At 43.9% G+C, this 12765-nt stretch overlaps 1 protein-coding gene across 2 annotated transcripts in view; it reads right to left on the bottom strand.

Annotated features, from left to right (window-relative positions):
* The window catches only part of LOC126254472 (follistatin-related protein 5-like), a 572842-nt gene that overhangs the window by 318417 nt on the left and 241660 nt on the right, over window positions 1–12765 (bottom strand). For both annotated transcript variants that reach the window (XM_049955314.1, XM_049955315.1), the window contains exon 2: window positions 7866–7932. In XM_049955314.1, coding sequence (XP_049811271.1) covers window positions 7866–7925 — 60 coding nt within the window. In that variant the 5' untranslated portion in view covers window positions 7926–7932. The remainder of the gene's footprint in view (window positions 1–7865; window positions 7933–12765) is intronic.

The raw sequence follows: 12765 nt of genomic DNA, 5'->3' as shown, positions 1-12765 counted from the left end.
AGCAAAACACAGTTTCTTTTTGTTTATACGTTAATGTGCCGTTACTCCATCCTCGGTGGGTTCTTTTTCATTTGACTGCAAAATGTAACGAATATAGACAGCAATTATAAGCAGGGTCATTAGTTTCACTAACAGCTCTAAAAAAAAAAGTTCTAGCGGGAAAGTCACTTGCCGACATTGCTGTCTGTCTCTTTTGTTTCTTATTACAATTTGTTGCTTACAGGTAATGATGCTTTACATCGGCTAACTTCAATCGAGAACTTACGCCTACAGACGGAATTATTGATAATTGAGCTGTTTTTTCACAGTGTCTGCTATTGTTGTTTGATTAGTACTGTACTTCTGTCAAACTACTATTATAATTATATTGACATCACTTAACAAATTTGCTTTCGATCACGACTATGCAGTTTCTACGAAAGAATGTCTAGATGTGCATTTGTGTACGTAGCCCTCGATTGGCAATTTGTAAGTTCTGTGACGGGGAAAAATAACAAGATACCTTCATAAGGTAGTGCCCCACGGCTTGTAAAGAACGTAGGGGATAAGATCGGGAAAAGAAGAAAGAATATCTGTTACTGAAAGAACATTCCTAGCTTTCATTTGAGTTTCAGAATAGGTGGCGTATTGCGCATTTTGTGTTTGCTGTTGACGGCCTCTGGTTTTGTTCTATGTGTTGCATGTTCTATTTACCATTGCTCTTTGCGGTTTAGCGCGCCTACAACGTTTCTATCATATATTTAAAATATATCTGTGTGATTATTTTAAGCCCAGTTTTATGCAGAAGTCCATTAAGGCTTCTACATTTCTGTGGTGAATTTTGTCCATGGGTGGGCCATGTTTGTGTCGCCGTGGAGGTGATGTATGAGACAGAGTGTTTCATCTAGAGGACCATCTCTCTTCTATTGTCTTTGTATGAATCTGTATTTGCTTACGCCTCACCATTGACACGATAAAGTCATATTCAATATCACAAGAAATATATTGTTTAAGTATCTAATGTCTGGGGACTCCATGAGAGTCTGTTTCTATTGTGAATATAAATTACTGTGACAGCACGCCAGATTTAATTAAATTACACCAACACTAGCACTGACCCCTCTTGCCGTGGTATTACCGAAATTGCGTCGACGGCAAAAGAAATGGAGTATGAATCTGAGTTCTTTGCCAGCTTAAGTGCTTTGAATTTTGAAAGAAAGAGATGAACTAAAAATGATAAAGGTCGAACTTCATTAGATAGGACGTTGCACAGATATAATATTTAATTATAAATAATGTATATCTGGACAAAGATATATTCATTACGCAACGTATTTTACATTTGTAATATCCCAACAATTCAAAGCAGTTTTGTAGAGAACCAAAATTGCACTACGGATTGTTACTCAAATACGATAAATGTCAATAAGCCATGACTTTGTGACACAAGATGCCTTCGTACTACCTTGAACTACACTGCAAGATAGGATGTAATGTACTATAATGTAAGACAGGATGTAATTCTTTTTCCAAAAATAGTTTCTCATAGCTTGGACACCGATTTGGAGCATTTTCCGTTGGTAACGGGGTCATAAAGGCCGAGATATACACGTAGTAAGCAACTACCAACAGAATTATAGGGAAGGACCCTGAGTAAGGGGCCGACTGACCGCAAAGGATTTAAATATGGAGGCAACATGATACAGCACGCTGTGAGGCATAGCCTATATAGGTAGCCAAACAATCCTGTTGTAGGAACATCCGCAACTGCGCATTACACCAGAGGATGAAAATACCATTTCAGTTGTAAAGTTCTTTTACTATCACACGACCGGTTTCGGGCTCTTATAAGCTCATCTTCAGGTGTAACTTGTTGCTGTGGTGCCCGAGAGCCGCGGTGGACGTGTACTAGGCGCGGTGTGCTACCTATGGGCGCAGAACAGGGAGTAGTAAACGTCCAGTGCGGCGCTCGGGGACCACAGCACCAAGTTACGACACCTGAAGATGGGCTTATAAGAGCCCGAATCCGGTCGTGTGATAATAAAAGAACTTTACAACTGAAGAATTTTTTTAAACCTTTGCTATATAGGTAGGCGCAAAACGGCTGCTATTCGTTTCTAAACTCAAATGAAAGCTAGGATAATTAACAGATGTTCTTTCTTCTTGTTCCTGACGTTATCCTGTATCTTCAAGGGGTAGGCACGTTAATCTGGATTTTGCAGTGCTAATGATAGAGGGTAGCCGGATGCCCTTCCTGTCGCCACCCCTCCCCCTTCCCCCCTTCCACCCCGGATGGAAATTGTGTCTTCTATTGTTTGTGTTGTTCTCGTATGTTTCTAGAAATGTGTCGTGAACGTTCCGGCCGAAACAGAAGCAGTCACTCTTGTATCTTTGCACATGCAATAAAAGTACGTGTGCATATATCACGTGAATATAAAGCACAGAAAAAGGTGGCAATAAATGAAAATGAAACGAAAATGCTAGCTTACAGCATTATAATTTATCTATTCGTGGTCATAAAATCTTCACGCATAACAGCAAAAAAATGTGCCAAATAGTCTGTTTTATTCAGTATACATTAAACAAGATTAAAATATCAAGTCACTAGAAGGAATATATCCTTAAAGATGAGTTCAGCAAAGTGTAACAAGCAATTAAAAAACTTACTGGAATAACAGAGCGCATTTAACATTTGGTTCTTGGATTCAACAAGCATACTTACGTTTACATTGAATGTAATTAGTCTGTATGTTACGGCATCCGATGTAGCTCTAAATGGTATTTAAGGAACTTTGTACATTGATTTTACTCTGCCAACCCCGTTTATTTCTCTGAAGTGGTTGTCAACCATTTCTGTTAGATACCAGTATGAACGAACACAGTTTGCAAATACTAAACCTGTAGTCATATTGCAGCCCAATATTTTTTTCATTCGCAGCGCCATGTCTCGGATCTTTAATTCTAATCCTGTTTCTTCTTGCCAAATTTTTTGATACTGCGGAAGAGAAATGTAAATTGAGACAATAACACAAATATGTCTGACATTTATTCGGTTGTAGCTAGTTTCAATTAACTTTGACCTGGTTATCAGGTACTGAAAGAATCTTGCTGCATAGCAGCCCAAGTTAGCACACCGGTTCCGTATTCGGGAAAAGGCGCCGGCCCAGGGTCGAATAAGACCAACAGATGAACGTCGAGAGCCAGTGGGGTTTTTCTGCGGTTTTCCATATCCTACTAGGTGAATACTGAGCTGGTACTCACATCCCACCTCATTTGCACTATTCGCAGACATTTCGAAAACAGTCTCACACCTTAACATTATCGTCGCTCCTGGATAGGGTACATGAAGGGATGCAGGTGGTCCACAATAATGTTCAAGCAATTTACAACACCAGATTTTCAAACCGTCCTGTCACCTGTTTTATAATTTAATATGCAGATCCCAATAGTCCGGCAAGTCAAATCACTAATGCTGTATGAAAACTGGGAAAGAATATTCGCTACTAGCAATGATGTCTACATTCCCCTTCCTCGCGTGTGGTGAAGCAGTGTTGCAATTACAGCAGCCTTGTGGACTTTAGCTGTCTTACGAAAAGGAAGTTTCGCTTATGATAATGAAGAGTAAAGTTGTTTTGCTGAAAGGCATTCGCTGTGCAGGTACAGAGCGAAGGAGGATAGTCTGGCATCCCAGCCCAGCAGGAGCTTGCCCTGAGGATGGGCACAGTGGCATAGAACTGTACTGCGCTGGAAGGAAAAAGAATAATTTTTAGTTAAGACAAGAATCTGAAAGCCACACAACATGGGAGCAGCCATAATGGCCAGCAAAGCTTACGTGGATGTCTTTTGGTTGGCCAAGACTGAAAATCCATCACGTAGTCGAGAAATTTTCTGCATTCATCCCTGCACCATGGGACAAATATAACTTAATGGTTGACCTCGACAAAATCAGCAGGAGCTATTAAGCTTGTTTATTAAATTATCAATGGGCGGAATACGCAAGGTCTGTTGCAATTGGCCGGCAAGATCCTGATGCTGGCAAAACAAGCCAAGTTTCATACAGAAAAGTTAGAGGACACTTGCTTTATGAAGACTGAAGCAGCACATTTGTCCTTAGGCGCCTGCAGAAGACAACGCGCTCCAGAGCGTGAGGCCATATCCTGGGTATTTGACCTGCAGAGGAAAATGTCTCCACTTTAGAGCAGAATACAGAGGCCGAGTGGAGCTTAGAATTTTCAGCCACCGCTGCAGTTGTTTTCTCTGTGTGTGAATTTCTAAGGGACCAAACTGATGAGATCATCGGTCCCTACTATTTTCTGCCCTCACACGTCTTAAGAGTGGTAAGCATGGGCTGTTGTTGCAGATAAGGAGACGAGGCTAGCACGAAGTCAGTTAATTTGCGTCAGAATTTCAGTGTGGAGATCTAACATTCACTTCCAGCTAGTTGCACCTATCATGCGCTTAGGCGAGAGTATTAGTATTCGTTCAAGATTTTCTGTGACTTTTCTATAAATCTCTAACCTTTTCTACTATCACTGGCAATATAGGCGACGTTTTATGTATTCATCCACCTGTGTCAAGACTATAGTTTGTATTTACAATCCCTTGTATACTTGTTCAATGTTTGTATTCTTGATGCAGCGGCTAATGTTTCTATTTTCTTGAGATTGTATTCCATTAGGAAATTTGTGCATCACGACCATACGACGAGTATTGCAAACCAGTCAAACCAGGGACACTCCAGCATTGGTCATATAAATTTCAAACTATCTTTTTATTATTGCATATTGATTTCAGTCACAGAGGGATTATCTTCAGTGCAAGAGTAAATCCAGTGGACTCATATAATCGTGCACAAAATATAAACATAGGCGTTCACAGTGAAGAACATGCCAACTATCAAGTCAGGTTCAATCTCTCTCAATCATACCTGCTAATTGGCATGTTCTTCACTATGAACACTTACGTTTGAAATTATATTTTGTGCATGATCGTATGAATTACTGGACTTAGTCTTGCACTGAAGATGATCACTCTGTGACTGAAATCTATGTGCAAACACGGTTTCAAATTTATACAACCAGTGGCGGAGTTTCCCTTGTTTGCAGTAAATCATTTTTTGTTGCCTCTTGGTAATAAACCAGACTGTTATAGTGACCATTTGTTTCCTTTCGTAGTTTTATGTAATTTCTACTTAACACACCGTTATCCGTTGCACGAACTTTCTTCTTTTAAACTCACAGGATGTAACGGGGAGCAGCTCACAGGGGATCTATAGCATCTTTATGCTGAACAACTCAAGCGCCAGCTAATACAGGCAAAACGTTTCCATTAACCAACGGTCCAATATCGATGACCCCCAGCCCATTGCGATTGTAAAAGAAGATGTCGTTGGGACAACATGGAAACATGTAAGATTAGTCTGCTGCAGTGCCCCATGTTCAGAAAAACGTATTGAACGGTGTACTCCAGTTAATCTGCTGCAAGCTATATTCAAGAAAGTGCTCTGAACGGTGTGCTCTGAACCATTTGTGCCCACACCAGCTTTGTGCTCTGTCGTCAGAACTCCCACAGTTCGCCGCCTGTCCTGGTTTACAGATGGGGAAGCTGACCTCCACTACTGTGATGGGGCGTAGATGGCCAAAGGCGTAGATGTCCAAAAGCTTGTCGCCTCCTCGTCCATCAACCACTTGCTATAGATGCTCACCACAGCAGCCGACCAGCTTGGCCGTTTCCGAGATGTTTCCAGGCACTGTGCCGCAAGAATGTGCCCTTCGTACAAGACGCTTATGTCAGTGGATTTCCCCATTTGCGGCCCTTATAATTCCTGGAGTGACTCCCCATTCGTCTCTCTTTCACTTAATACTTGCCTTACCGGTGCAAAACGACGCTTGCCTTACCGGTGCAAAACGACGAAGTTATACACTTCTGTGAGCAGTCGTGAGCTTTGACGTTGATGGGTCGTACGCAGAATCCTTGGCAACTGGGCTGACAGCAATGGTGTTAGATGGTGTCAGACGCGTCTACACCTGTCACAACGTAGTAAAGTGTACAAATTTACGTCTATTTGCGAAAGGGTGTCGTACCTGAACACGATTAATTCTACAACTCAGACGTTCTGCAGCGTCCTTGGATAATATCAGCAGTAACTGAGTCCTGTCCTCAATTCGTTCCTTGTGCTGGCCTCTACAATCACATGAAGTTTGTTGGTATCTTACGGAGACTATCTGTACATGACAAATACTCCAAAAAGTCGTGCCTTATACAAAAGTGAATACATCATGACTACACACATTATTGATAATAGGTAAGAACCTTTTCTATAATACACTCCTGGAAATGGAAAAAAGAACACATTTACACAGGTGTGTCAGACCCACCATACTTGCTCCGGACACTGCGAGAGGGCTGTACAAGCAATGATCACACGCACGGCACAGCGGACACACCAGGAACCGCGGTGTTGGCCGTCGAATGCCGCTAGCCGCGCAGCATTTGTGCACCGCCGCCGTCAGTGTCAGCCAGTTTGCCGTGGCATACGGAGCTCCATCGCAGTCTTTAACACTGGTAGCACGCCGCGACAGCGTGGACGTGAACCGTATGTGCAGTTGACGGACTTTGAGCGAGGGCGTATAGTGGGCATGCGGGAGGCCGGGTGGACGTACCGCCGAATTGCTCAACACGTGGGGCGTGAGGTCTCCACAGTACATCGATGTTGTCGCCAGTGGTCGGCGGAAGGTGCACGTGCCCGTCGACCTGGGACCGGACCGCAGCGACGCACGGATGCACGCCAAGACCGTAGGATCCTACGCAGTGCCGTAGGGGACCGCACCGCCACTTCCCAGCAAATTAGGGACACTGTTGCTCCTGGGGTATCGGCGAGGACCATTCGCAACCGTCTCCATGAAGCTGGGCTACGGTCCCGCAAACCGTTAGGCCGTCTTCCGCTCAAGCCCCAACATCGTGCAGCCCGCCTCCAGTGGTGTCGCGACAGGCGTGAATGGAGGGACGAATGGAGACGTGTCGTCTTCAGCGATGAGAGTCGCTTCTGCCTTGGTGCCAATGATGGTCGTATGCGTGTTTGGCGCCGTGCAGGTGAGCGCCACAATCAGGACTGCATACGACCGAGGCACACAGGGCCAACACCCGGCATCATGGTGTGGGGAGCGATCTCCTACACTGGCCGTACACCACTGGTGATCGTCGAGGGGACACTGAATAGTGCACGGTACATCCAAACCGTCATCGAACCCATCGTTCTACCATTCCTAGACCGGCAAGGGAACTTGCTGTTCCAACAGGACAATGCACGTCCGCATGTATCCCGTGCCACCCAACGTGCTCTAGAAGGTGTAAGTCAACTACCCTGGCCAGCAAGATCTCCGGATCTGTCCCCCATTGAGCATGTTTGGGACTGGATGAAGCGTCGTCTCACGCGGTCTGCACGTCCAGCACGAACGCTGGTCCAACTGAGGCGCCAGGTGGAAATGGCATGGCAAGCCGTTCTACAGGACTACATCCAGCATCTCTACGATCGTCTCCATGGGAGAATAGCAGCCTGCATTGCTGCGAAAGGTGGATATACACTGTACTAGAGCCGACATTGTGCATGCTCTGTTGCCTGTGTCTATGTGCCTGTGGTTCTGTCAGTGTGATCATGTGATGTATCTGACCCCAGGAATGTGTCAATAAAGTTTCCCCTTCCTGGGACAATGAATTCACGGTGTTCTTATTTCAATTTCCAGGAGTGTATTTACAAAATACTGCAAAATGTATCGTGGTCCATAAATATGAGTGCATGTATGATGCAAATGAAATAAAAATAGTTGCTATGTCTTGAGCTTTCTTCACACTCTCCAGACGGAACTAAGATTTGAAAGTGCTCTTACCTTTGCTTCAGCTGCTGCGATAAGGGCTCCGAACAGCAAAACGCCTTTCCACATCATCATGGTTTTTCTGGAAGAACAGACGGCACACTTTAGCAAGAACAGAAATCAGATGATAAAATAAAGATATTATTTGCGTTGCACCCCAAAATAAACACATGTTTCATAAACTTCTACATATTGAAATTTGAATTTTCTAGCGTGTGGAGCGACTCACTATTGTGTTAGGGAAAATACTACAATATCTCTTGCGTAGAAATAAGTGTAACTCTCTGTACAAATACTCCACCACTGCATTTTTATGTCCCGAACATCAGATGTTAATTTTCTTAGAACTGCCCTAGCATCTTAAATATTTGTCACGTTTCTTTATGTAACGCTACTCGTTTCGTAACTGTACCTTCCCAATTACTATGCAACCACTAGCAGGTAACCTGATGCGTAGGGACGCAGCCCTAAGAAACTTTCTACAAGGCACTAAGACCACCGAACGAGATGGCAAAGACAACTAAAAATCTTAATTCGGGTAACCAGACTTAGGAGTCCCGTGGTTTCCGTAAATAGCTTGAGCCAAATGTCTGGATGCTTTGAAAAAGAAGACGCGCCTACTACTTGCCCATCCTTTCGCAATCCTAATTTGTGCTTCGTCTCTAATGGCCTCGTCGTGATGGGAGGTTCAACTCTAATGTCCTCAAACTCCTCTAAAATAGTTGTTGAACGGCATGCGTTGCACCGTAGTCTCAACTGGAATTATGAGTACGGACGTTAGGTAAGCTATCGCTGAGATCCATGTCAGTAGAGTCAGGCTCCCATCTCAGGTGGGCGGCTAATAAGGAAGATATCGGCCTTGGCCTTGACGGAACCGACGCGGCCTCCGTCCAACGTGATTTGGGCTTACCACAGAAAACCTAAGGTGGACGGACAGGTATTCGAATGCCGCTCCTCCCAAAAACGAGTGCAATGTGTTTGTCAGTGCGCCACCAGGTTTCTGAAATGAAAGTTGTTATTAAGCGCGTTCCTGGGAAAGAAACGCTTACTGGTATGAAACGCAGGCTTTAACCTGAAGAAGAAATTTCTGAGAATTTGCGTTTGGAGTACAGTATTGTATGGTAGTGAGTCATGGACTGCTGGGAAACTGGAAAAGAAGACAGTCGAGGCCTCTGAAATGCGGTCCTAAAGAAGACTGTTGAAAATTACGTGGACTGATATGGAATGAACAGATCCTCCGCAGATTCGGTGATGAAAGAAGCGTTAGGAAAACCCTAACAAGAAGAAAGGGCAGGATTGTAGGTATATAAAGATAGCAGAAAATCACCTCCATTGTGCTAGAACAAGCTAGAGAGAGTAATAACAGATAATAAATGATGTTGGGTGGAGGTGAAATTTTGAGATGAAGAGTTTGGCACAAGAAAGGGATTCGTGGGGCTCTACATCAAACTGCTCAGAACACAGATGACAGAAAAAAAGAAACAAATTATTCGCTTGCATGCGCGATGTGGGAAACAGAGGATTAATTCATGCGCTCCTATTGATGTTATGATTTCCAAAAATCTGAAAGCACTTCTTCAATTCAGTTATAAACCTATAATTTCGCATCTGAAATTACGCAGAAGCCTACCTTATTTCGACTGTTATTGCAAAGGAATTCCATTAGAATTTGTTCTGTTTTCATCTTCTTGAGTGAAATCGTCAACGAGAATTCCATCCCACCACCATCTTCAGCACCAGGCACGGGCAACCTTTGGTGACCCGCGGCCACGATTCACATACTCATTTAAGCTCGCTGGCTGCCTCGTCAAGGAACGCACAGCAGCGCTCCTAGCCCATTAAGTCAAAACCAAAGCGTCTGTGACGCTAACGTTGAAGTGGTAACGCACCGGTGTGAATGGGATCCCTTTCACGACGTGCCACGTAAACATATTACACCTCAAAACACGCGGTTTTGAGAGTAGATTCATTTTATGTTGATCCAATCCTCATATATTTAGAAATATTTACGCAACATGAATATAGTTTCTTTACAAAAATGGTTCAAATGGCTCTGAGGACTATGGGACTTAACTTTTGAGGTCATGAGTCCCGTAGAACTTAGAATAACTTAAACCTAACTAACCTAAGGACATCACACACATCCATGCCCGAGGCAGGATTCGAACCTGCGACCGTAGCGGTCGCGCGGTTCCGGACTGAAGCGCCTAGGAACCGCTCGGCCACTCTGGTCGGCTTTCTTTACAAACGACGTTTTACAATTGCTGTACTAAAAACTTCCATTGCAGAACTGTACAACGCATTAAGAAAGAAGCAATTTTCACGACGCGTAAATAAATGCAAATACTTGAAGGTGGGATGCCAGACATCTTGAAATTCCATCGCGGAAAAATAAACGCCTGCAAAAGCAAATGGCTGAAGCTAATTTATTATAAAATAATTTAAATTTGAAGAGTTGCAGTGTCCTAATACGTCGCTCTCCCTCCCACGAATTTCTTCGAGTGGCCAGATTGAAACCAATCGCGAGCAGGATCCGCCAGTTGCCCACCAGTGCTCTATACCAACGTAGCGTTCATACGTCCCACCTTCTAAGTGCCGTGGATATCCCCTCTACTGAAGTTTATCACTCAATGCAAATCCTTGAACGCAAGGCATTCCACATTGTTTTTCATACCTCTTCTGCGCTGATCCTTTACCAGTTAATTCCCTTTCCCCTTAACACACACTAAACACCTCCATTTATCCTGTACTTCCCAATAATTGAAATACTAATGTATCGTCACGCGCATACAAGCACAAACCTCCATCTCTTCACGTGTGCACCTTCCATAATCTGTTCTTATGCAATTTCAACACTTCCTGTCCGAGGCAACTGCCTTTTAGCCTTCAGGCCAGTTCTAACGCCCTCAATAACCTTCCTCAAGTAAGAGCGCCCTCTTCCTTTCCCCTAAGTACATCCTAACCTCCAACTTGAATACAGCTATCCCAAATCGAATGTTTAGCTACAGTCCAGTCTCCCTCACTTTCTCTCTTCCCAAATGCACAAATATACATCTGCATCTGTACTCTGCGGGCCACTGTGAAGTGTACTAGTTATTAGGGCTTTTTTCCGTTCTATTCTTGTATGAAGCACGGGAAAAAATGGTTTAAATGCCTCTGTGTGTGCTACAATTAATGTAATCCTCTTCTGTCTCTGTTGGAACGATGTGCGGGGGGTTGTTGTATACTCCTAGAGTCATCGTTAAAGCCGGTTCTTGAAACTTTGTAAGTAGTCTTTCTCGGGGTAGCTTCCATACATCTTCAAGAGTCTGTCAGTCCAATTATTTCAACATTTTAGCGACACTTTACGGCGTTTCAAACAAACTTGTGAACATGTGAGCTGTCTTTCTCTGTATACAATCAGTATCCTCTGCTCGTGCTGTTCGGTACGGATCACACACACGCATTAGCAATATTCTAGGATGAGTGGCACGAGTTCAAAATGGCTCTGAGCACTATGGGACTTAACGTCTGAGGTCATCAGTCCCCTAGAACTTAGAACTACTTAAACCTAACCTAAGGACATCACACACATTCATTCCCGAGGCAGAATTTGAACCTGCGACCGTAGCGGTCGCGCGGTTCCAGACTATAGCGCCTAGAACCGCTCGGCCACCCCGGCCGGCAGTGGCACGAGTGATCTGTAAGCAATATCCTTTGTAGACTGGCTGCATATCCCTAGTTTTCTGACTGCTTTAGCCAAGACTTAGCCCACGTGATCGTTGTACTTTATGTTCGTGTTAAGTGTTGCAACCTTGTTTACAAATTCCAGCTGTGACTCACTGACATTAAATTCGTACGATACTATGTTTACATCAACAGAATCGCTCACTCTCTCCTCTCTCGAAACACCCTCCCCCCCCCTCCGCCCCCTCCTGTGTAAGTACCTCTTATTTAGTGTTTCATCAGTTTTATCTTAAATACAACCCCTGTGTTTTCATCCATTTAAAAATTTCAAGAATTATGTAGATATTTTATTTCTTTTTATTGTGTACGAATTCGTACACAGCGATAAGAAGAGGTGGGCTACAGAACAGTTGTAACACCGAAAATGCAGGATGCTTAGCACCTGCTACCGATATATAATGTTATTCTGAATTGTATGTAAATAATTGTAATTTAAATGCTTTCTTTTAATAAGTAAGGACATTGCTTCATTGTATGTGTAAATTTAGGTAGAAGTCTGTTGACGTTTCGTTGTATTTATCTGTGCCTTACCGTGAAACTTATAAGCTCTGAGAAAAAGCCAAAGGAATTGTTATTTGCATCGACTAGCAACGATATTAGCAGCGCTTGTGCGTTGTAAAATATTTGGGGTATAGAGTTGTTGGGCGGAGCGCGCTGAGAGACAGGGGGACCGGTTCCAGTGCTTGTAGTATGCGGAAGTGTGGTGTTAACGCTTTGTAGTAGAGAGTACTTTTTTTGGCGGCATCATGTACACACGCTGGCCAGATGTCTAATAGCAGGAGTACGGACAGTGAACGGGCGGAAGAGGCTGTATTAATTTCAGAATGAGATTTTCACTCTGCAGCGGAGTGTGCGCTGATATGAAACTTCCTGGCAGATAAAAACTGTGTGCCAGGCTGAGACTCGAACTCGGGAGCTTTGCCTTTCGCGGGCAAGTCCTCTACCAACTGAGCTACCCAAGCACGACTCACGCCCCGTCCTTACAGCTTTACTTCCGCCAATACATCGTCTCCTACCTTCCAAACTTCACAGAAGCTCTCCTGCAAACCTAGCAGTTTGCCCGTTTCTGTAATTAGCTGTGGCTCCACAAGATGATACCGTCTTCAACAACAGCAGCAGTTCCAGCAACACAGTTTCGTCGTCGGCTCCGAGTTTCGTCGTATGCACAGCACTGAAGTAAGGCTGTTTA

The sequence above is a fragment of the Schistocerca nitens genome, chromosome 1 (genome assembly GCF_023898315.1).
Source record: "Schistocerca nitens isolate TAMUIC-IGC-003100 chromosome 1, iqSchNite1.1, whole genome shotgun sequence".
Classification (NCBI taxonomy): Eukaryota; Metazoa; Arthropoda; class Insecta; order Orthoptera; family Acrididae; genus Schistocerca; species Schistocerca nitens.
The sequence above is the reverse complement of the archived record's forward strand: the minus strand, read 5'-3'. Positions and strand labels throughout refer to the sequence as shown.